General features: G+C 42.3%; 1 protein-coding gene across 11 annotated transcripts in view; it reads right to left on the reverse strand.

Annotated features, from left to right (window-relative positions):
* Nucleotides 1-26356, reverse strand: part of LOC308303945 (RNA-binding protein Musashi homolog 2-like) — a 280804-nt gene that overhangs the window by 11069 nt on the left and 243379 nt on the right. For 4 of the 11 annotated variants that reach the window (XM_080748484.1, XM_080748477.1, XM_080748480.1 and 1 more), the window contains 2 exons: nt 16078-16197; nt 3143-3322 (listed from right to left, as the gene is read on the reverse strand). In XM_080748484.1, the coding sequence (XP_080604610.1) occupies nt 3143-3322; nt 16078-16197 (300 nt within the window). The remainder of the gene's footprint in view (nt 1-3142; nt 3323-16077; nt 16198-26356) is intronic. The other 7 variants (XM_080748482.1, XM_080748483.1, XM_080748478.1 and 4 more) reach the window with 4 other exon arrangements.

Here is a 26356-nt window from a genome sequence, read left to right on the forward strand (position 1 = left end):
AACTAGAAGCAGTGCTCTTCCGAGCACAGGTCTCCACCAGGCCGTGCGTCCTGGTGGTGCTACGGTATAATAGGCCAATGTAAAAAGGGTGGCATATGTTCTTCACCTTAGATCTTTCATGGCAATCGGACGCTGCATGCATGATTTCAAGCATTGTGTTCCAAAAATGTGTTTTGCTAAAGTCTACCTGCTGGTGGCGCTATAACAGGACAATGTTAAAAAGGTAGCATTTGTTCCTTGACCTAGTGGGAATATGTGTGGCAAATGTCACGGTAATCGCAAGCTGCGTTGATGATTTGAGGCATTTTGTTCAAAAACCGAGCAATCCTGCAAACTTTGGAAGCTAATATTAGCCAATCAGGATGGAATATGAAATATCAGACGGATCGGACTTGATCACATGACTATAGAGATACAGTGTACCGATTTGCATGATTTTTGGATAAAATCTCAAGGAGTAATATCCAAAAATGTGTTTTACATAAGTCGGCCCAAAGGTGGCGCTATAAAAGGCTGATGTGAAAAATGCAGGGCAAAGGTTTATCCTTAGCCTCTAGGGAGTGCGCTTACAAAGTTTGAAACTGATCGGTGGAGTTATAGGTAAAACCACAAATCGGGCTGTTATAGCGCCACCATGAGGCTGATTTAAAAAAAATTAAGTGGCATTTCTTCCTCGGCCTAGTGGGAACGTGTGTGCGCGATTTCATGATAATTGCACTTTGCGTTTGTGATTTGAGGCATTTTGTTCAAAACGGCTCAATCCCACAAACTTTGGAAGCCAATCTTAGCCAATCAGGATGGAATATGCAAAATCGGACAGATCCGTGTCGATCACATGACTGTCGAGATATTGCCTACCGATTTGTAGGATTTTTGGACAAAATCTGTAAGAGTAGTGCACAGAAATGTGTTTAGCAAACATCGGCCACTAGTTGGCGCTAGAAAAGGCCCATTTGAAGAATTTAGGGCAGAGGTTCTAGATTGGCATCAAGGGAATGTGTGTGCTCACTTTGGCAGCGACCGGGCCAACGGCGACTGAGATTTGGCGCTCACAAACTGCGAGGACGCACGGACGGACGGACGCACGGACGCACGCGCGGACGGAGAGGAAAACATACTCTCCCCCATGCCTTCGGCTGGTGGAGACAATAAAGAATATTTAAAACTAGAAGCAGTGCTCTTCCGAGCACAGGTCTCCACCAGGCCGTGCGTCCTGGTGGTGCTACTGTATAATAGGCCAATGTAAAAAGGGTGGCATATGTTCTTCACCTTAGATCTTTCATGGCAATCGGACGCTGCATGCATGATTTCAAGCATTGTGTTCCAAAAATGTGTTTTGCTAAAGTCTACCTGCTGGTGGCGCTATAACAGGACATGTTAAAAAGGTAGCATTTGTTCCTTGACCTAGTGGGAATATGTGTGGCAAATGTCACGGTAATCGCAAGCTGCGTTGATGATTTGAGGCATTTTGTTCAAAAACGGAGCAATCCTGCAAACTTTGGAAGCTAATATTAGCCAATCAGGATGGAATATGAAATATCAGACGGATCGGACTTGATCACATGACTATAGAGATACTGTGTACCGATTTGCATGATTTTTGGATAAAATCTCAAGGAGTAATATCCAAAAATGTGTTTTACATAAGTCGGCCCAAAGGTGGCGCTATAAAAGGCTGATGTGAAAAATGCAGGGCAAAGGTTTATCCTTAGCCTCTAGGGAGTGCGCTTACAAAGTTTGAAACTGATCGGTGGAGTTATAGGTAAAACCACAAATCGGGCTGTTATAGCGCCACAATGAGGCTGATTAAAAAAAAATTAAGTGGCATTTCTTCCTCGGCCTAGTGGGAACGTGTGTGCGCGATTTCATGATAATTGCACTTTGCGTTTGTGATTTGAGGAATTTTGTTCAAAACGGCTCAATCCCACAAACTTTGGAAGCCAATCTTAGCCAATCAGGATGGAATATGCAAAATCGGACAGATCCGTGTCGATCACATGACTGTCGAGATATTGCCTACCGATTTGTAGGATTTTTGGACAAAATCTGTAAGAGTAGTGCACAGAAATGTGTTTAGCAAACATCGGCCACTAGTTGGCGCTAGAAAAGGCCCATTTGAAAAATTTAGGGCAGAGGTTCTAGATTGGCATCCAGGGAATGTGTGTGCTCACTTTGGCAGCGACCGGGCCAACGGCGACTGAGATTTGGCGCTCACAAACTGCGAGGACGCACGGACGGACGGACGCACGCACGGACGGACGGACGGGCGGACGGACGGACGGAGGGGAAAACATACTCTCCCTCAGCCTTCGGCTGGTGGAGACAATAAATTGTGGTTATAGGGTTTGAATGAATGTTGCTCACAGAGAGAGAGAGAGAGAGAGAGAGAGAGAGAGAGAGAGATTTGTATTGACTGAAGTGCACATTTTATTTAGAATGTTGTTCTTGGCTTTAGAAAGCAACTGGAAGCAGAAAATATCACAAGGTTGTAGACCATTGTTTGAATTGTTGTGACATGTAATGCAGTCAATTGATTTACTGATTGTGTAATTGCTAATTTGCATAAATATTCATTTGCATATTGATAATAGAAATCATGTCTACCTTAAAGGATTTGGCTAAAAAAACATTTATTTTCTCAGAACACTCTACTTTGCTCAATTGTTCGCTGATTAAATTATTCAATCAGACTCTGGACTGACTGGCTGACTGAATGACCGTGTTTCACCGATTACTGACACATTCTCTCATTCATTCACTCCTTTCCTGCAGTCAGAATAAAGGAAGAAAGATTGAAATGAACAGTCCCCATGTTCAGGGGTCATTTTGTAACTCATGCAAAAGGAGGGATACCGGTACATTCTGTGTGTAAACACCCCAAAAGTGCAAGCTGGGGCTCCAACTGAACATAAATTAAGGTAAAATTGAGGGAAAAAAATAGGAAAAAACATGCAATGCATGTTGACAAAGTGTTAATGCAAATATTCCTTTAGCGGCAAACATCTTCTCATGTTTGTCGTCTTCCATCCATAAACAATAGAGATCACGTAAAAAAAAGAAAAAGAAAAAAGAAAGGGGGAAAAAATGAATTGAATCAAGCTGAAAAGTCCAACACGTGGAGAGAGATGCACATTATACGAACCTGGGCTCTTAAACTGATCCGGGCTCTGTAGGTGCTGGAGGGGGGAGTTGCAGGCGGAGTTGGCATGCTCACTGTGCAGCATCTGAGCAGCCTGGGGCCCCAAGGAGCCATAGTCCGCAAAGGAGCAGGGCCCCCCCCGCTGGTCACTGGGAGTGGAGTAAAACCCATAATCGGGGAGGCCTGGGAGATACAGTATAGGGTGGGGGAGGGGGAGGGGAAGGGACGCCATCATTGGGGAAATCAACTTGTTCACGACTTGCAGTCAATGTCGGGATTGTTTCGCGTGGCACGGCGGTGTGGCACACCATGTTTTTTTTTTTTTTAGATGTACCAGTATGTCAGTTTGCCCTGTTGGTCCTCCCTGCCCTCTCTCCCCCAGCAGCCCCTGCCATGTGGCCAGGCCCTCCTGGCATGTGGTCAGTGTGCCTATGTATAGTACATAATGTATAATCGGTGTCTGGAAGAAAACCTTTACCACCATATTTCAACTTTTTATGTTTTTTCCGTTAATTATTGCTCTACTTCATCGTACAAGAGTTGCAAAAAGTAGCAAATCTACAAGCTCAGAACGCTCAAAAGAAAAAATGGTTTTGGACATACAAAGTTTCTGCCTGAGAGCAGCGATATGTTCACTGGATCTAAACATCGTCATGAGATTACCAACTCATCCTGTGGCAAAGGGTTGGTATGGGATAGCTTTGTCTCCCGACTGTGTCATGGTACAAAGTACCACGTCACAATCGGAGACAAAGCTGCCTCTGTATTGTAATATTTCTGTCCGTACGTCGATCCGACCTGCATTCCCCCACAGCTTTCATGCAATCTTTAACGACACAGATGAAAGTGAAGAATCACTGAAGCACAGCTCAATACAATACAATACAACAACGCTCACTGGACACACCTGAAGGAAGCTTCCATCATTTAACAGAAGGGGAAACACAATGCATGCCAATCAATAATTAATTTCAAGCCTCTGATTCTGGACAAATAGCGGTAGATACTGGAGGTGTATGTGACATTTTTTCTAGGTGAGATAACAAAGAGACATCAGTGTTTATTGACGCCAGGCATATGGCATGGCTCTAAGCACTCCCGTAAGTCCTCTTCAAAATTATCCCCTCTTTTTACACAGATGGTGGATTATGAACAGTTTAAAGAACGTCATTCAGCAAAGCGACAACATTTATTGCTTATCCTCTTAATCTCTGACAAGCTGCCACATAAAACGTGCAATTAAAAGAACTTGTTGCCTGTTGCACACCTTTATACTCAGGAGAGGCTTATTTTGGTGACACTGTCTTTTCCATGGCAGATTACTAACGCTGTGCTTCTTTTTTATTGGGGTCTTGGAGCGAACAGACATTCAAAGCCATTTCACCTGTGAAAGTGCTCAACATGTTTCCCAGCCAATGCTTTTTAGCACCGTGACGTCATTACTCGTGGGCAGTGGTGTAAAGTAACAGAGTAGATTTACTTAAGTACAATTCTGAGGTATTTGTACTTTACTTGATTATTTCCAGTTTTCAGTACTTTTACTTGTACTCCACTACATCTCGGAACTAAATATTGTACTTTTTCCTCCACAACACATCGCGATGTGATGTGTTGTGAGCTTGTAGATCTTTATTTTCAAACATTTTGTAAATTTTTACTTTCGGTACCTGAAGCATATTTTGATGCCAATACTTTCGTACTTTTACTCAAGTACATTTTGAATTCCAGACTTTTTCTTGTAAGGGTGCCCCCACACCAAAATACCTATGAGAGTGGAATCCGCGTTCCGCCAATGCATTTCAATGAGAGTGAAGCGGTTTCATGCCAGCAGAGGATTTCTGCAAAAAACGCTCCCTTCTCATTGAAATGCATTGGAGGAATGCGGATTCCACTCTCATAGGTATTTTGGTCTGAGGGCACCCTAACAGAGTATTTCTATATTGCAGGATTGATACTTTTACCCAAAACATTTGAGTACTTTTTCCAGTACTTTTTTTCTCATAAATGAATGCCCTATTTTACACCTCGTCGTATGACCAGACAGCCTCTCTACCCACTCAGCTACGGCCACCCCCAAAATGCTCAAAATAATGATGCCAGGTTTAAAGGAGGTTAAATGAGTATGTGTGTTTAATAAATATTTATGTGACTATATAATAACTACATTGCGTCCATTGGAACACAGGTTATTTGTTCCGTTTCATGAAAAGTAATGTTTTGGACATAATGAGGTTTCTGCCCGACAGTGACAATACCTACTCATCAATTATGAGCATGAAAAATGTCAGGCCTCTCATAATTTCCCCACGTATACCTAACATAATGCCTTAGATACTGAGCAAAGCTCAAGAAATAACCATTCTGACACAATAAAATCAACTCTGAAAAGCACATGGAAAGGAAAAGTAAAATTATTTGCCTTCACAATTCAGTTATGCCAATTCCAGATGAACAATGAACTATACCAGTGGTTCCCAAAGTGGGGTCCAGGGCCCCCCGGGGGTGCTTGAGGAGTTGGGCTGTAACCAAGATTGTACAAATGGAACCAAATGGACCTTTACGGGTCCACCGTCGGCGACCTTCGGGGTCGCCACAGCGGCCAAATGAAGTTGGGCTCCCATCGACTTTCTATACAGGAGGAAAATACCCAGAAAAAAATCTGCTTTAAGTAGGATGTTAGGGATCTAACTAGGCGTTTGTCATGATGCTGAATCCATTGCAAGCATTTGTTTTGCACAAAAAACATTCCTTGGGCTATAAATGGCCCAAGAAAACGCCCACAAAACGGTGAAAAGTGATGACTCATTTATAGCCCACGGAATGTTTTTTGTGCAAAACAAATGCTTGCAATGGATTCAGCATCATGACAAACCCCTAGTTAGAACCCCTCACATCCTACTTTAACACCCAGAAAAAAATGTTTTTCTGGGTATTTTCCTCCTGTATAGAAAGTCGATGGGAGCCCAACTTCATTTGGCCGCTGTGGGGACCCTGAAGGTCGCCGACTCGGGCGCCCTAGCTAAATCATTAGAGCATGCCCTGGGCTACATCTGTGCAAAATTTGGCGCTTTTAGACTAATATAGCGCGAAATGGCCATGTTATCTCCCTAACTAGGATCCCATTTTAGTAGACCTTGAACTGTTACCATCATGAAACTGTATTTTTTCCTATGCAAACTTCTTCTAATGAAGTCTTCAACCAATCAATCAATCAATCAATCAATCAATCAAAAATGTCAACCTGTAGGAGTCACTAGTGCAGTGACTAACAACATCCTCCCCAGCCCGCTTCCCACCTGCGAACACGGCCAACACGCAGCCTCATTGGCAAGAACCACTTCTGGGCCACTTCTTACTTCCTTCACAGGTGTTACCAATGATACTAATTCTCTGTTCCATTTAGTTTAGCTGAGATTGTCAAGTGAGCCACCATGCGAAATATCATTACCCTGACTCTGTTTGACCAGAATTGAACATCCTTGTTCCATTATTATTATTATTATCTTCCATTATTATTATTACCCTTATTACCCTTATACTTATTATTATTTTAAACAGTTTTTTGTTGTACAATATAAATGAAATAGAGATCGATAGAGAGCAGTGGTTCTCAAACCTTTTCATGTCAAGGACCCCCAAATTGACACTTATTAGCCCGCAAACCCCAATTTGAAAAGACATGCCAGGGACCCTCATAAGAGAAGATATTTACGGCTCTAGCAGTGATTCCCAACCATTTTAATTTCAAGGACCCCCTGTTTGACATGGATTAGGCTACGGACCCCCATTTAATGGCATTTCTATCTCTGAGACCCCAATTTATCTTGTAAAATCAATGTTATTTTAACCCTGAGAGAACGGGTCCACTTGGTTCCATTTGTACACTCTCTGAATTACACACAAGGGTCCAATTCATTCTTAACTATCATTTTGCTGGGGACCCACTGGAACTCCCTCAAGGACCCCCGGGGGTCCCCGGACCCTACTTTGAGAACCAATGCGATAGGGAACTGAGTCCTTGGTTCTTGTCTTTGGGTTTTGACTTTGTGCTAAGCTTATTTCAGTCTCGGTCATGACTTTGAGATCAGTCAATTAAATTACCGAAACATCTGTGTCACTATGTGGGGTAGTCCTGGAGGCATGGTTTGTGAAAGAAGTCGTTTGGGGAAAAAAATAACAGGCAATTAAAGAGTGTTAAACCCACAGTTACCTGGCTATAACCCACTAATCCGGGGGTCTTCAACAGGGGGTCCAGGACCCCTAGGGGTCCTCAGTGTTACTACAGGGGGTCCTCCAAATCTTTGCGTGATAGAAGCTTTTTTTCTCCTTTCTCCTTTTTCTACAAAATAGCAGATCTACAAGCTGCTTGTAGATTGGATATTTTTGGCAAAAAGGTTTCGTGTAGAGGGGAAAAAGAGAAGACTAAGTACAGCGTGATAGGTCAAGTTTATTAAGGGTCCCTGCTTCATCTCTCTCACAACTAAGGGGTCCTTGGCCTGAAAACAATGGTTACAATCTAATCAAATATTAAAAAGTGATGTTATGTTGATACATAAAGTCTAGCAAAATATACCTTTCAAGGATTAAGAAAAAACAGGTGGCAAAAAGAAAATCCACCCTATGCGCGCGGACCCCCCTGTCCATCTAGACTAATTATGTAAAATTTGACGGGAGACAATCGAGTAATGCAGTAAGGCGTTCATATTAATCTGAAACGTACAGACTTGTCTTAAATGGTCTGCACCACATACTTATTTTGTTTTTTGTTATTAGAACTGAACTAAATGTTGCCATCAAACCTCCAAAAAAAGCACAAGGAATTATAGCACATGCTGACTGACAGGCACAGCCAGGAGAGGAGAGGAACTGGATATATAGGCAGCGTGGACAGGAGTGAAGCTCACTCATATGTACATGCATGCTTGCAGACCCCTGGAGAGCCATTGATTCTCATCAGGTCTCATCTGATGTGTTATGCAGAGCCAGCCTGTGCCCACAGCTGCATGAGTATCGCTGATCAGAGATCAGATCACAGCCAATCCTACCGTCGACACCGTTATTAATATTCAGACAATCTAACCAGCACAATGGACCCTTCTCCGGACCTTCTCCCCCCCCCCACCGGACACTAATTGGGTGTAATTACTCATCTACAAAACAAATGAGCACGTTGAGGTTGCCTAGGAGACCAGCTGATGGGGCCCAGCAGTGCATATCAGTCACCAGGCTTCATTTATACTGGTAATTATACCCTCTCGCTTCCTACTCAAACCCTTTTTTTGTGAGGGTAGGTAACCTCACAAAAAACATTAATCCTGGTCTCTATACTGCCTCAGAACTGGTTGGAATAACGTGTTCCTTCCACATGCTACGTCCTACAGGGGACACTCCCCCCTGTCAGGTCATGAGCGGCTTGCTCACTCCTCATGCATTGAAGCATGCATGCATGAGCTCAGTTTGGGGCTCTCCCCAGGTACAGCTCATGCAATTGGCACTGGGTGAAAAATGGTTTACAAAAACCTGGGATACAAATTCAGAAAAAAAAGAAAAAAAGAAAAAAAAAACACTTAAACCCCTCTAGACTTAGTAAACTAGACCCGAGTTGGCTCTGCACTTTTTCCGTCTACATCAAATATTTTTGCCAAAAATAGCCAAAGAGTCAAAAATAGCTTTGCGGCACGTTGTGAGCTTGTAGATGGGATATTTTTGGCAAACATGTTCCTCCCAAAATATGGTAGCTGGGGTTCAAGTATAGTTAAGTCTCGTGGTAAGGAAACCTTTTACATTTTTCATCATTATACAGCACTTTGCCACTTGAGAGTGAAGGTTCACAGATAACACTAATTTAAACTGAGACTAAACAATTTATAAACTCATAAATATACAACATTTAATGAATTAACATACACTATGCCCACCTGTTGCGCATTTTTGTCAATCATGTTCCTCTCTGAATATGCTTTGAAATACTAAAGCCACCATAATTAGCCGCTCCATTCTCACCAATGTAATTTAGAAAAGAAATAATAAATAAATGAATAAATAAAGGCAGAAAAAAAACTAGCATTGTTGCCTAGCGTAGCTTTCACTTTGCATTTGAAATTATCTTTTCTGAATGAATGGCTGACTAATTAACAGCACCCTTTTCAGAGTGCACAGACATTTCAAAATAATACATATTTAATGTCGTGCCATTTTGTGTTCAGAGAGGCTTAGCTAATGAATTTTAACAGTTGATTTCTTCTTGAATTGGCTAGCCCACCCACACAGGCCTCAAATGTTTTCTATTCACCTTTTCCCTTGTTCACTGATTTCCAATGTACAGTGCTGTACATATTGGTGGAGAACTACCACCATCTCTGGGGGGAAGTTCTACTTTATTGATCCCCATTGGTACATTTGTCCTCTGAATTTGACCCATCCTAACTATTAGGGAGCAGTGGGCATCACTGTGCACTGCAGTGCCCAGAGATCCAGCCCAGAGTCATTTATAATGCCTAGGCCTGGTCTTTGTTGTTGATGAATAATAAACATGAAGAGTGAATTGCAGGTTAATGAATGTTGTCTCTCTATATATATATTATTTAATTGTATTTACATTTTTACACTTAGCATTCTGTGATCTGTTTTGCCTTCATACTGAATGGCCTGTCCGTCTATAACTTGTGTGTATTGCTGCTGCTGCTGCTGTCTGACCAGGTCTCTCTTGAGAATGAGACATCAGGTCTCAATGAGATTACCTGCTAAAAAAAAGTAAAAAAGAAAAAAAAAAGAAAAAGAAAAACAACAAAAAACAACATAATTGTAATGAATAAATAAATACATGAGAGGATATTCCCCCTAATTTCCTGTAGGTGTGTAAGAAAGCTGACCAATGGGAGGTGAGTGCAGAAGAGAAGCACATGTCCTGTATTTTGTATCCTATTCCCAACACCTCATGAGGCATTGGAGATGAGCTTCAGTACGTTTATAATTTCTTACACCAGCCTTCTGTAAAGAGTGAGTTATGAGTGCCGCTCTATATAGGGCAGCTAAAGGGCCACTCACGGCACTCAGCAACCAGAGTGAGATCATCCGCTATCCAACAGGCTGACATTGCTATTGCTGTGTGACAGTGAAAGGGACACTTTGCCCTCCCTAATGTGTCCAATGGCTGTTAAATGAGGCAATGAAACAGAACTGATTGTAAAAGGCTAGATGAATCTCACTGTGTGCACCTGTTGTGTGACTCTGTTGTTATGTATTGTATATTCCATGTACTGTATGCTCTTTGACTTTGTATGTATTTGGTGGCTGCAGAGCTGCTTCTGGGGCAACTGGACATGAGTGTTTAGGATCTGTCAGATTCATTTATTGCTTTGTACACACAGGAAATCCTTTACAAAATGTGAGAGCAGAGAGGTGTTGTAATAAAATATATACAGTATACACTATACACACACATACAGATACAGTTAAGTACATGGGGAGCTCTGGTCTGGCATCACACACAACCTCCCTCCCTCATCCCTCTCTCTCCCTCCCTCCCTCCCACCATCCCTCTCTCTTTCTCCCTCCACCCCTCTCTCTTCCTCTGTGATGCTGACTGAAATCTGCTCCGACGTCACAACGACTAACAACCGCAGTATGCGCTTACGCCAACCATAAAGTAACAACGCTGATTTGCATAAGCACAGGCATGTCCATATTTGGTATCTGGGCACACAGATACACAACTGCCACACCGGCACAGACAACTTTACATTTATATAGATAATACACTACAGTAGTATATGCAAACATTAAATAAAGTTGTGGTGGCGCACCCAGATGCAATCACAGCCTTTGATCAGTGCAAAAAAAAAGTCTGATGCGATTCAATGCTGCTGTGTCATCAGAGTAATGATTTCTATTTGCGCGCGCGCGCGTGTGTGTGTGTGTGTGTGTGTGTGTGTGTGTGTGTGTGTGTGTGTGTGTGTGTGTGTGTGTGTGTATGTCACAGTGTCTTTGAGATTCAGTGAGATTGAGACCAGGAGCGCTCGTTTTTGGGCACGAGGTGGAGCAAGCGGTGCCTCCTTCGGGGGAATGCCCATAATTAGTCCTACAGGGTTAGGTTTAGGCATAGATTTACTGAGGTTAGGGTTATCGTTCACCAGGTTAACATTCACGAGGTTAGCATTCACCAGCATCGGCAGGTTGGCATTCACCAGTTTAGGTTTAGGCATAGTTTTACTGAGGTTAAGGTTAGGATTAGGGTTAGGTTTAGGCATAGTAGCATTCACCAGGTTAACATTCACCAGCGTCGGCAGGTTAGCATTCACGAGGTTAGGTTTAGGCATAGTTTTACTGAGGTTAGGGTTAGGTTTGGCTATACCATGGCACCGGCTCCTTCCGGGGACTGCCCATAAGGTGAAGTAAAACAAGCGCTCCGGTCCCAATCTCACTGGTACCTCAAAAACACTGTAACACACACACACACACACACACACACACACACACACATATATATATATATATATATATATATATATATATATATATATATATATATATATATATATATATATATATATATATATATATTGTATATTATATCATGTCTCCTATGTTTCCTAGGATAAAATGAGGAAGGGCTGGGCTAGAACAGCAGAAGGTTGAGTATTTAATAGAGAGAAATAAAGGACAAGGAGAGAGAGAGAGAGAGAGAGAGAGAGAGAGAGAGAGAGAGAGAGAGAGAGAGAGAGAGAGAGAGAGAGAGAGAGAGAGAGAGAGAGAGAGAGACACACACACAGAGACAGAGACAGAGACAGAGACAGAGACAGAGACAGACAGACAGACAGACAGACAGAAGGAACAAGATGCGATAAGAAATAAGAGGAGCAAATTGTGACAGAGTAACCAGAGACATTAAATGCAACACTGAACTAAACAGAGAGGGAGAGAAGAAGAAAAATGAAAAGCTGAAATTTTAATCCTGAGCCCCGATGACACCAGCAGAGAATTATTAGGTGTGAATGCTGCACTCTAATTAAAAAAACTGAAACTATTTTGACAACAACCATCTTGATCTCAATGTACATCCCTCACACAATTAAACCATAACACATGCCTCCTGTCCAGGCCCATGCATGAGGTCACCAGTGATGTAAAGTAACTAAGTAAATAACCCTAACCCATTTGTACAATTTTGAAGTATTTGTACTTTACTGGAGTCCTTCCAATTTCCAGTACTTTTACTTCTACTCCACTACATCTCGGATCCAAATATTGTACTTTTACTCCACTACATTTATGTGGAAACCTTAGTTACTAGTTGCTTTGAAGATTGATTAATATTACAAAACATACATTAAACACTTCAACCCTATATACTGTACATTTTGGCCATTTGAAAAAAGCAATCTGACAATGCATCACGATGTGACACATTATGAGCTTGTAGATCTGCTATTTTCAAAAAATGTTATACAATTGAAAACTTGTACTATTACTCAAGTACATTTTGAATTCCGGACTTTTACTTGTAACTTGTAACAAGTATTTCTATATTGCAGAATTGATACTTTTACTTAAAGGACAACTTTGTTTTTTTACAACAAGGGTTCATATTTTAGATTGTAATTAGAGAAAAGAAAAAGTGAGTGTTAAAATGTTTTCATTTGCTTCGTTCTATTGTTTTATCGTGTTTACCGTGCTAAAATGTGGGGCATGCGTATGCATGGGGGCATGCGTACAAGTGGCTAAATATGTATTTTTAGACACAATAAGCCAGCAGTTTCTTTATTGCTATTTACATTAACACTTCAGTCCCCATAAGTCACATCAAATCATGAAAGGTTGCGTTGTATCTTGGGAATGGGCTTATTCTGTGTAAAATGACATATTTAGCCACTTGTACGCATGCCCCAACCACTGAAATAAGAATCTCTAAAACAATAGAAAGAAGTAAATGAAATAATTTTAACTCTCATCTTTTATATTCTTTACTTACAATCTAAAATATGAACCCTTGTTGTAAAAAACTAAAGTTGTCCTTTAAAAGCCGGCCGTACTTGCCCGTACTTGTCCGGACCACGCAATCAGCCGCTCCGCAGCCGTACTTTTATCGTAAAAATGAAATTAATTATAATTAAAAAAATAAAACAGTCGCCGGTCGTGCTCTGTCTCTTTAAGAAAGCATCTGAAGGGGTAAAGCGTCAGACACGTGATGACGTCATCTGCAACGGAGAAACTGGGATCCACAGGCCGCCATTACGTGCCATTCTATTGTGTATGCAGCCAGTTGGCCAGAGCGTCTCCTCATCTTTTTCGATCAGACGAAAGACGAAATCAAGGCTTCCGAATGAGTGGATTACATGTGATTAGATCGCTGTGCGTGCAACGAGGACGTAATGTACTTTCGGGCGCTGTTTTTTATCGCGGTTTACCCCGTCTCGCTCCATGCAAATGAACGGACGAAAACAGCCTTCAGCAGCATCAAAGTAGGTTGGCCGACCAAAAAACGTTCTTCATGCACGGTTTGCTGGCTTGCACTGAGCGATCCGAGCGTGTTGTTATCATTTGGTGCATTGCTTTTTTAAAACATGTTTATAAATAAATAGAAGATTGCACGGCAGTACCTCTGTACCCCTGTTTTTAAGGGGGTCCCCGTGGCTTTGAAAGGGTTAAGTAAAAAGTCTGAGTACTTTTTCCACCACTGGAGGTCACTGATTACAGCTTTAAAGAATTGGTAAATCTCCATACCTGTTCCTATTATTCCCCAGCTTATTGAACTGTATAACAGCCTCCTCCCTTACTGTCTACATCTCTTTTGTCCGGACAATTATGCTTACTACACTTTCCTGCTTAACTTCCAGTTCAATGCCACAGTTGGTTTGCGGAAATTGTTTGTTTTGAAGATGCAAAATCACGCTGGCTGATGAAACAGAAAGAGCATCTGATTACCTTCCAGTGCTACCTCTGTGTTAAACTGATTGCTGTTCAAAGGAGGATGTTGCTTTGTTATCTGTGTGTACTGTAAGGGTAGTGTGTGTGTGTGTGTGTGTGTGTGTGTGTGTGTGTGTGTGTGTGTGTGTGTGTGTGTGTGTGTGTGTGCGTGCGTGCGTGCGTGCGTGCGTGCGTGCGTGCGTGCGTGCGTGCGTGCGTGCAGGCATAAATTGTGACTATAGTGTAGATGTCCTTGTGCTTATGTTGTTGTAACGGTTTGTATATTCAGTGTCTGTATATCTGCGACCATGGCATACAATACCATGCATTTCTACATATTTTGCAAGTATCACTGGGAGAGGGGATGATAAATGGCATGCTGTAAGAGCCAGAAAGATCATAGTTACGCATAAGCAACTGTGAGATCCTGAGTAGCGTTCAAATGTTGGTTGCACATGTAGAGTTCATTGACAAGTGGAACCGACAAGTGTTTTTGATGTACAGTACAGTACTCTATGTGTATGTATGCCTTCTGCTTCTTTGCACTTTTGACATTGCTGCTAAAGGTATACCGGTATAATATTCTGCTCTTACACATTTTGACACTGCTGCTAAAATAGATTCTATCTGACTTAAGAGGTTTATCATAGTGCCGTCCTACCTGAACTTACTATATGTCTATCTCATCCACTATTACTAATTAGTGTGGTTGCCTAACAGGGCAACACATTATAGTCCTTGGCCTTATTTTACATTATCTTCATTATTATTATTATTATTATCTTATTGTTATATTGTATTGCTGTGTTAGCACAGTCTCTGTGGAACATGTCCGCCCAACATTTCGCTGCTAGTACCTGTATGAGTAAGCCACAAATAAATCCCTCTTGATTCCTGACAGCTAACAAATGTACTCTTGCCTGATTAAGCCTGATTATGACAGACAGCCTTCTCTAAAGCCTGTCTGCTGTCGTTGGAGTTGTTAATCACCGCTATCGAATGATCTACGGTTGTAAGGGTAGAGAAAGCCGGTTCTGTTAATGAAGCTGGATGGTTAATCAATGCTGAGTACAAGAGCGGGAAACTTCTAGGCAAAAGAAACTTCAGTAGTGTTTGGTGGGAAATTAAAATGCTATGGGCTCCTCATAGAATTGAATATCTATGTGTAGATAGAATTTCTTTATCTGTGCGGTTATGCTTCCACTTATTCCACTAATTATGTGGATGTTGTGTTATACGACACATGAATATGTTAATTGTGTGAGTGGGTGTTTGCTGAATTGGCATACTTGGATGATACACTGCTGTGTCTGATGTAAAATACGGTTTGTACTTTTTTCCCCACGTTAAAACCAGATCTTTGGTATGAAGAAGTAGTAGTTATTTGAGCTAGAACATTAAGACTGAAGCTACAGGACAGTGAACCACTACATAGAATAGAAAACTGCAGAAGAACCTGAATTGACCATAATCATAATGCAGTAAATAGAAAATCGATCAAAAGCTAAACTCGCTATTGGAGAGTACAGTATGCCTGTGAGTGTTTAGGAGAGAAAAAGATACAAATGATTGCTAGATAATCCAGAGTGTTAATTTAACTCTAAGAGTGTAAGAAATGGATCCATAAGGGTCCATTTGGATTATACAGGGTAGGTAGGGAGGTACTGTAAGTAGTTAGATTAGATAGATAGTATATCGATCGAAGGATAGCTGGATATGGATAATGGACAGATAGACAGATAGATGTCTAGATGGATAGATGGATAGAGAGAGAGAGAGACAGACAGACAGACAGACAGACAGAGAAAGTGTGCTGTCGATCTATACTAAACTAGATGTACTGTACAGTATAGTGTGCAGTAAAATCCTAAGTGTTAATTCATCATTTGGTAACTCTGAGTTAAATGAACACTAAGGATGTGTCAGTGTAGGTGTGTTGGAGGACAGGCCTATGTGTCTATGGGGGAGAAGCAGAGCAGCACAGGAGTTGGCCAGAGAGCAGCCGCCACACAGAACGTGAGCAGAGCGTTTACCTGGCCCTGCGTTCTGTGGGTACGCCACGTAGCCGCCTCTTCCACGGGCCCCCCTACCTGAGCCACGCGCCGCTGCTACCGCCGCCGCCGCCACTGGTCCATATGCTGTCGCTGGGAAGCCTGCGCGCACACGCACACGCACACGCACACGCACACACACACACACACACACACACACACACACACACACACACACACACACACACACACACGCACACACACACATTGCCAAATGTCACTTTGATGCACATGTTATATGGATAAAATCCACAGCCACAGGAGAATGCTAATTCTCACACGCCCCAAATATGAAGGAAGTGCAAAATGGCCACAGTGTCAATAATAGTCAATGGCAGTACTGCGCTACAAGCTAAGATCCGAACATTAGGCATCCATGTCGGTGCTGACTATTTCAATATAGTTTCATATACTTTTTTTGTATGTTATTCAGCCCTGTGTTGCTGCTTGCTATGACAACAGAATTTCCCTGCGGGAGCAATAAACGTTTTCAACTGTATTCATGTACCTTATCGTATACTGTATTTGCTCTTTTCGACTACAAGAACTAAGCGAACTGTACAATCAATGCTGTCATTGCTGTATAACATATTTCATGGGTTCTGAGCTTACTACCGGGGTTACATACGAGGCGGCTCGTTTCAGATAAGGTTCTCAGAAGCTATTTGGGCCCTGCTCAGGAGGCAGTATTAACCCTGAGTTCTGTGAACCCACAACTCTTGCGGGTTGTAGATGAGCATTTATTTCTTTTTTATTCGTTTTCTTGAAGCTTCCAAAGAAAAACAGAATGCCCTGAAAAGTATAAAAGTACAGAAAGTACATTTATTTGCACCTTGTTATTTTCACAAATATCAGCACAACAAACAATCAGTCCATAATGTGCTTGCTTGTTCTGATTAACACAGTAAGGGCGTCTGAGTCTCTTTATTCCACTGTCATCAACACACAAGGATGCCAAGTTTGACTAATCAAGAGTTTAAAATCGTCACATTTTTTGCCAATGGCCATAAAACGTTAAATCTCTCCACATCCCGCTTTCTAATTGACGATACGTTTATTTTGGCATTTCTACAGGGTCACTGTAAAATGCCAAAATAACTGATCTACACTGTAGATCATTCAGAAGTGGACCAGGATCCTCCAGAGGGAAGCGGGGAGTCATTTTTGAAAGCTAAGGAAGTGAGAGGATCACCAAGGTGTGACCTATTTTCTGAGCCAGCCTTATACCGCTGTTCCACTAGGAAAGGTTCACACAATGACTGATGGGAGGGAGGGAGGGAGGGAGGGAGGGGAAGAGGCGAGAGGGCTAGGTCAGATGAGCTGCAGCCAAAGAGGAAAAACACAATCAGCCCCGTGAGAAGTAGGTAATTCACAACTCTGTGGACACAGCGTGAGCATGGGACTGAAAGGTGTGTGCGACGTTCCATTGTGCTGAGATTGTCAGGTGGAGAGCAAAAAAAAACCCCCGAAACAAACAAAGTGCTCCGACGACCTAGAGAGGCATATTGATTGGGAGGATAAGAGAACAGATGATAAGCAGATGACCAAAGTCTAGCCATCCCTATTTATCCTCCTGTTTGTCGTGAAGATGCATCTTTCGGCAGCTCATCTGATATCACTCCCAGTCCCTCTTCTTAATGTCTGAAAGGAACACAGATCGGCTCTGATGCAGTGCTAATAATGACTGGCATGCTCCTTTGTCTTTCCTTGTACACTGTTCCCCGTAGTTGCCATGCAAAACAGTATTTCGCACAACTCCCTCTCCTTTCGTGCTAAAGTGTTGAATCTTTTCCTTCTCTGCCATTGTCACAACACCCCCAACAGACCCACTGGCTTGGAAGTTAGCAGCGGGCAAAATTGTGGCGAGAGATTAACTTTGCAGGATTAGGTGGGTTAATTAATAGATGGCTGCTGCTCATTGTTTTGAGTGCAGGCTGTATGAAGCCACCCATGAGAAGCGCTGCAGCATTAAATCAATTTCATGGCCCTTTTATTACTGAGGAGATAAAGCCAATATTTAGCTTTCAATTCTTCACAATTATTGGGGCCCCTGCTTTGCCACTTGAGTGGCTGCGCTTGGTTGGGGACAAGGACGGACGCAGCTGTTTATGGGCTGTGCAGGCCTGGGGGCCTTGGTGACCACTCTGGGGAACTGTCGTAAGCTCTCTCTCTCTCTCTCTCTCTCTCTCTCTCTCTCTCTCTCTCTCTTTCTCTCTTTCTCTTTTTCTCTCTCTGTCTGTCGCTCTCTCTCTCCCACTGCCCTGGAGCACAGACATTCAGCCTTTCGCCAGGAACAGACAGAAGAGAAAAGGTTAGATTTCCACTCCAAACGCTATGGCACACACGCTAGCTAGACCTTTCATCTTTTCTCCGAGGAAAAACAGACAATCCTTTGCATAATGTCTTCTCTGCACACATTCTGAATGCGATTGAAAGATTTGTATTTAATAATCACTACTAGATCCTTGAATTTCAACAGAAAAAGGCACTCCATTCTTCCAGTTTAAAACTGTGGCTAAATCGATTCTACAGTACAGTATAGCCTTGCTGACCTTTAAACATTTCTCTTTTCAACCGACCAACTCCAACTCACTTTTCTCAACACTACTATATAAAAACTAGAAGCGGTGCTCTTCCAAGCACAGGTCTCCGCCAGGTCAGGTAGGTTATGTGAAAAGGTTATGTGTGTCTATTTACTGAAATCAGACATCACTGTTTGGGAATGAGATAGAGAGGAGATGGTTTTGATATTTCCGGCAGACATATTGAACATTTATTTTACTGTTCATTCAAATATATCTATCACACGGCAGGATTCAATATACTACTTGGCCCTAAATGAAAGGTCTCTAGCAGGGGAAGTTCGTTGGAAAATCAAGAATTCAAGGCATCTGTGAACTTATCAACTTCCTAGCTCAGCACTCGTGAACATTCCAGTGGTTTTGGTTGGAACAGCATGGATACCCACAGAAGACTGTTGTTTGTTTTGATGCTTGGTGAACAACACAAGCACCTTCATATACTTAAATGGATCTCAATATGCTTTTAGTCTACAACAATGAACAATTTACCCCATTTGAAACAGTAAGCATTAATTGTCTATGATACACGCCTGTAACCCTCAATTTGAAATGTACTCTGCTGTAAACCATTGCACTGTGTACCAATGCAATGTATATTTCAAAGCCTGTTCTATAAAGTAATGCTCTGCCATAAGAAATGTACTCCACAATGATATTATCTTCGCCAGACTGGAAAGTCTGCAAATGTTTCTGCCAGCTGGGCTGCACATGCTCTGAGGACACGGCCTGGAAGGCTGTCAGGGCCGGCGGCTTTACGGATGTTGACCCTTTGGAAGGGTCAGCCTCCAAGATGGTTACAGGGCTGGCCTCCACAGGTAGTGCAGGTTCTGGCTGATCGGAGCTATCATCCTCAAAACGGGCCCTTGCCAAATGCTCCTCGTGTCTGCACTCTCAAACTGGTCCTCTAGTTTAGCAGTGCAGTGAGTGCACTCATTCTTGGCCCTCCTTGACACCGCACACAGTTTTCCCGAACGTGAAGGAAGCATTCTGTGCATGAAGAGCAACACCATGGTTTCTGGTCGGGGTAAACCCAAACTGTCTTTTTGGAACATAAATCATGCACTTGATGATGAAACCTGTGACTGTGAGAACTTGTTGACTGTTCAACTGTTGAAGAGTTGTGGTGAAACATCTCCCAGTCAATGTAATCAAAACAGGCTTGTAGCGTAGATTCTGTGTGATCAAACTTGAATATCCACCGACCAAATTCACTGCACAGAGTAGGCCTACTAGAATTCTCCCTTCAGCAATTACAGTATCAAGCATTCATGACGCCCCTCCTATCACAAGCACTGAAGGCCGCAGCGCTTTGTTTCTGTTCGATAAGGCTCAACTAACTTTGCTCTGTGTGTGGTTGACCTGAGGTTAGAGCTGCATTTCCTTCAATATTCTGCCTCTTAGCCTTTTTGCTTCTCTGTTATTGCTTGTTGAAATAACCGTATCTACAACACCTGTGTGTGTGTGTGTGTGTGTGTGTGTGTGTGTGTGTGTGTGTGTGTGTGTGTGTGTGTGTGTGTGTGTGTGTGTGTGTGTGCGTGCGTGTGCGTGCGTGTGTGCATGCTCGTGCGTGTATTGCTCCTGTGTTTGTGGGAGCCCCCTTTTGAGTCTGCTCATTAACCTGAACCGCACTGCTTTTTGTTCGGACCAAAGGGAAAGGTTTCAGTGTTGGATGAAACTACACTCCTACAGTCAATCCTTCGCCACTGAGACTTCATGGTCTCTGATTTCAAAGAGGGGAAGTCATTTGCAGAAGGAGAGAGCCCAGAACCCAGCAAAGCTTGGCTTTGTGGTGGTAATTGCACACATTTTGTACACACATCGAAGTGCTATGATGAAGTCAGGGAACTGAAGTGCTACTGGGCCGACGTTTGTTCTTCTGACATGCACTGGTACTCTATATAAAGTACATCCGGGCAAGAATCATAAATAGTGAAAACAGACGATCTATAAGATTACAATGTGCATTAGTGAGATTTGCTTTTTCTCTGTTTGTCGCCCGGTTTCTCCTCAGCAGCAATGTAAATAGGCCTACTTTCGTTTGTGTGTGAATCTCTTATTTTGTATTTTCTTTACTGAGAAGTGTTACCTGTATACCCTTGAGCCAGTGCCCCCTTTTATGGATAAGGACTACAGTACGGACTGCATGTACTCCGTGTACGTGATCTTTACCTATAGGCCTTACACTTGAGAGAACTCCGGACTACACGGAAAGGACAGCATGGAACAAGGGGAGGAATGGGAAAAAAGGAAGACAAAAAAAGTTTGTATTGTGATACTCTTTAATGTCAATTTGAATATGTTCAATAAAATGAATATAAAAAAAAGAGATTACAATGTGTTTCACGATATGAAACTCTAAAATAGGGCTTAAGTGGTTAAAGGAAATGAACAAATGAACAATGGGGAAGTAGTTTTGGGGGGTATTTGTCACTGTACATTTGTACATAATTTGTCCTCTGCATTTAATCCATTTAGATTATGGCGCACCCAGGATGCAGTTAGGGGTTAAATGTCTTGGTCTGGAACACTTTGACTGGGTGGGCAGAGTGGGGGGACCTTCTGATTACCCACTCAGCTACAGCCATTCATCACATATTATATATCTGCCATTTCATGCAGCTGGCTGCAGCAAGCAGCTGGCTTGAAGTAAACCTAGACTTCACTACATGACAGACAAGACCAGGTGATGTTACAGTACTTCGTCAACATTCCAATAACAAGAGGGTGTAGACTAGAAATGGCAAAGAGGGAAACAAAGAAAAGATGCACAATCAAGGATAAGAGAAAGAGTGAGAGAGCGGTAGAATAGGAATAGGGATGCAATGATGCATTGTGAGACATTTCATTATTGATTCAAATATGTGATAATTCAAATTGCTTAATTGAAAAATGAATCCTGATGCACTTTTTAAATGCATGACCTAGTTTTCAGTTCACTTGTTCACTCAGATCAGCCAACACAGGGATGCTGACAGAATCCTCGCTAAAAACCCCAGGACAAAAGTCCACTCGTCCTAGGCAATTTGCCCTCCTGGCCCCCAAACTGTGGAATAGACTCCCTGTTTCACTAAAAACAACAGACTCACTCCATAGCTTCCGCCATGGCCTGAAGACTCACCTCTTCAGACTCCACCTAGGCCGGGGGTCAGCAACCCGCGGCTCTAGAGCCGCATGCGGCTCTTTAGCGCCACCCTAGTGGCTCCCTGGAGCTTTTTCAAAAATGTATGAAAATGGAAAAAGATGGGGGGAAAAAAAGTATTTTTTGTTTTAACGATTTTTGTATCGTCACTGTCGGGCAGAAACCTTGTATCTCCAAGTTTCAAATTTGTATGTTTTTTTTTCACAAAGTAAATCCCTGCTTCATCATATAAGACTGACGCACAAAAGTAGTGAAAACAGCAGATCTACAAGCACACAACGCCTCGCGGTGCGAGGCGTTGTGTGCTTGTAGATCGGCTGTTTTCACTAGTTTAGTTCATTTTTTAAATGATAAATACAAAAGAAGTTTTGGACATAAAGGTTTCCACCCGACAACGACGATATATAAGACTTTTATAATTTTTTGCGGCTCCAGACACATTTGTTTTGGGTTTTTTTGGTCCAATATGGCTCTTTCAACATTTTGGGTTGCCGACCCCTGACCTAGGCCCATAGCACTTACTGTAACTCACCTACCCCTCTTTGACCATACATGAAAGCTACATAGCATTTTTTCTTAGGTTTTTATATAAAGCTTTTTTACTGACTAGGTGCTCGGTATACCTACGTTATTTTTGTCTAGATTGATATTTCTATGCATTTGATGCACTGATGTTGATGTATTACCTTGTTTATTGTATTGATGAATTACCTTGCTTATTGTATTACCTTGTTTATTGTAAGTCGCTCTGGATCAAGAGTGTCTGCTAAATGCCTAAACTGTAAACTGTAACCCAATGCATTCTTTTGTAACACGTGTTAAATGGTAAATTGTGCATTTATGAAGCACCTTTCTCCAAAGCGCTTTACAATGTGCATTACATTCACCACACACATTTATACTATAAAAAAAAAAGATCTTAAGAAACTCATATCATGAACCTCGTTATTAGTACTTAGGTGCAGACACTCTCCACTCTATGGACCACATTCACATGGCAGCCATTTTACTCTTATTTCAAACCTGCCCCAGAGTATGAAGTAGAAGTGAAATGGCCAACGTGTGATGGTCAATGATGAGTAAAGACAGCTTGGCTGAGCAATCCTACTGTAGCATCAGTCTGACATTAGGAGGGTGCTGAGGAGTTCCTGTGAGATCCTGTTGAATTGGTTGTTGTGAGGTCTGCCAGCAGCCATATTAATTAGACTGGACCGTCTTAGCCTAATTTCATTAGAGTCCAAGTAAACAGCCTAATTTTGAATGCATTTTAATGTCCGTATCCCTGCATGAACGATGGCTGTGCAGAGTGTAGAATGACTGTGTGAGTTAAGTTGCCCTACTTGATATAAGTGTGCGTGCGTGCGTGTGAGTCTTTCTCCCAATCAGATTTGGGAGAAAGAAGGAGGGTGGACGAGTAACGTCTTTCAGATGGTGATTCTGAAATGAACTAGTAGCACGTTTTCTGAAGACATCTAAACCACTATTAAAGAAAACGAATAAGTATCAGTTAGGATAGATGTGGTGGTGATGGACTTCTGCAACACAAGCCATTATTAAATGCACATATATGTGTTAGTTTTAGGGTAGGTGTGTTTCCATGTGTGTTCATGCACCAGGGGAGAAAGGTGTTTGAAAGGAATAAGAGAGCCATAAGCACAGACCACAGCAGGATGGAATTAAGACAAAGTGGAGTTTGGGTAAAGCACTGGTTCTCATTAGTGGAGTCCGGGGACCCCCAAAGGCCCTTGAGGGGGTTCCAGGCGGTCCCTAGCTAAACGATTGATTGTTAGTATGTGAAACGGCACATGCTGACTCCGTCCGTCTGGACCTAACCCTGAAAACTATATAATGCCTCTGGCTACGGCTGTCCGGAGGCATTAGAAATCTTATCAAATGGGAATCTGTAGTTAAATGCATATCAAACTGGGCTTCGTTGAAATTAAAAAGGAATTACTGCACTATGGAAGAAAAGTGTCTGAATATAATAAGAGCGTCATTAGCAAAGACCACAGCGGGGAGGAATGGAATGAATGTGATGAGGCACTAGGGTAAAGGATGATACTTGCAATGACTGACATTTTAAAACAGCGGGTGGCATCAAAACAGTATAGTGATCAGATCCAGGGTTTAGACTTTTTATCTTCCTTTGTCTCTCTAGTAATGTTTTTATGCAAATTATTATTTGTCTTTTCCATCTGTAACATTATTGCTGGTGTACAATTATGTATTTGCCACAAATGTTTGGCTTGTCCGTTTATGCTCATCACTCCAAACGATGGAAATGTTTCTGTCCCGGCCCCTGCTGAATTTGATGGAGAATCCATTCATTCAAGTGTTCTGATTAATAAATGTATTCTTTGATTTTGAAACAGTAGCCTTATGTTGTTATTTAGGCTTTCTGGGACTAAATGAATGAATCTCATTTCACTGAAGTCAGTCACTTCATCCTGGTCTGGTGATTAAAACTAAATTTCTAACCACCACAAGACAATGTTCTGATACTGTTTGCCTACCCATGTAACTTTAGTAAGTCAGTGTACTTTTACTGTGTTGCATTATTAGCTGTGCATATTGCTTGCAGTCAGTGCATAGAATTTATGACGCGAACATAATAATGAATATGGGATTGGCAGTTCTGGACAAACTCCTCTGTCTTGAAACCAGGCACCACACTCCCTCGGGTCCTTGACGACATGCAAGCCGAGTTTGAAGTCGACCAGTTTGTTGGTTCTCCAGATACACTGAGGAAAGATTCACTCACAAGCATGCAGAGATTTTGCACATTTATAGTAGGATATACATCGGACAGATTCTAATCAATGCAATCCTGTCATGACATACCCAGTCATTTTACCCACACAGTGCATTTTACCCACGTGCAAGCATCCAACAACATACAGTATATGGTCGTTGTCGGGTGAAAACCTTGTATGTCCAAAACGTTTTGCATTTATCATTTAAAAAATGATTTAAACTAGTGAAAACAGACGATCTACAAGCACACAACGCCTCGCACCGCGAGGCGCTGTGTGCTTGTAGATCAGCTGTTTTCACTACTTTTGTGCGACGGCCTTGTATGATGAAGCAGGGCTTTGCTTTGCGAAAGAACGTACACATTTGAAACTTGGAGATACAAGGTTTCCACCCGACAATGACGATATGTTTTTTGGGGGTTGATTCAGTGCCACAAAAAGGAAGCAGGAGCCGATACTAAAGCGATATTACACAGCTCCTGGTGCAGACCTACGCTCCTTTCTAGTGTTCTTTTGTGAAGCACATTTGAATTTACCAATGTGCCATACAAATACTGTTCACATGACTATCATGTTCAGATGTGATCCCATCAACCCACCAATAACCGACAAGTCAGTGAGCCTGGTGAGAGGTGCTATATTCTCACACAGTCACATAGCCTGCAGTGACCTCTTCTGAGAACAGGGCACCTGACTCAGTGGACGATGAGTATGAGTACACTCACTTCTGTTAGTGAGAACATATGGCCTTACAAGCTTTGTGTGTGCATGTGAGTGATGTGGTGTATATGTAGGAAGGAGAGAGTGTGTGTGTGTGTGTGTGTGTGTGTGAGAGAGAGAGAGAGAGAAAGAGAGAGAGAGAGAGAAAGCAATAACAATTTTCCTTCTGTCAGAACACATTTATTGTGTATAAGTGTGCACATTGCATTCGTGAATGAATGCACTTTTGAGCATGTTTATGCAATCATGATACTCCTTGTCAGGCCCTAATGGAGGGAATGGAAGACCCTGTCTGCCACAGGCTCACTGCTAATGAAGGGCCTTGGCAGTTCAAAACAATAACTGAGTCAGCGGTGCATCAGGAGCTGCCCTGACCTGTACCGACATTGTAGCTCTCACTCACTGTGGCCTGTGGTACAACGTGCCAATGACTGTGCTCAAGCCAGCTTGTAGGGCTCTAATTCATCTGGGGCATGCTCTACTAATGCTATATTCCACTGAGCTACTGACTATATTCACATGATGAGGAAAAAGGGAATGTCCGCACACGATAAGCTGCTACCCAAATTCGTTGTTATTTTAACCAAAACTGAACAACGTGAAGCCCACCGGCAAAGGTGAAACGTTGTTCACGTTTGACTTACTTACTGACTGTCTGAACTATCGTGTGCAGACATTCCCTTTTTCATCACTTGATTATTTTTCGTTCCAGCACTGTGTTAAAGACAATGTGTGTGGGACAATACCACTGGTGACCAAGTGGCGCTGTTGCGTCACACACACACACACACACACACACACACACACACACACACACACACACACACACACACACACACACACACACACACACACACACACACACACACACACACACACACACACACACACACACACACACACACACACACACACTCATCAGGCACTTGTAGGTCTCTCATCCAGAGAGACCTAAGTGACAACTCAGAGTAAGCAATGTAAGCATGAACCCTAGTCAAGAAACAACAGCATGAATAGTAGAGTGGAACCAGAACACTGTAAGTAGAGATGTTCCACAGCTTGGGAGT

This window comes from Nannobrachium achirus, assembly GCF_963921795.1.
Source record: "Nannobrachium achirus genome assembly, chromosome: 19".
Taxonomy (NCBI): Eukaryota; Metazoa; Chordata; class Actinopteri; order Myctophiformes; family Myctophidae; genus Nannobrachium; species Nannobrachium achirus.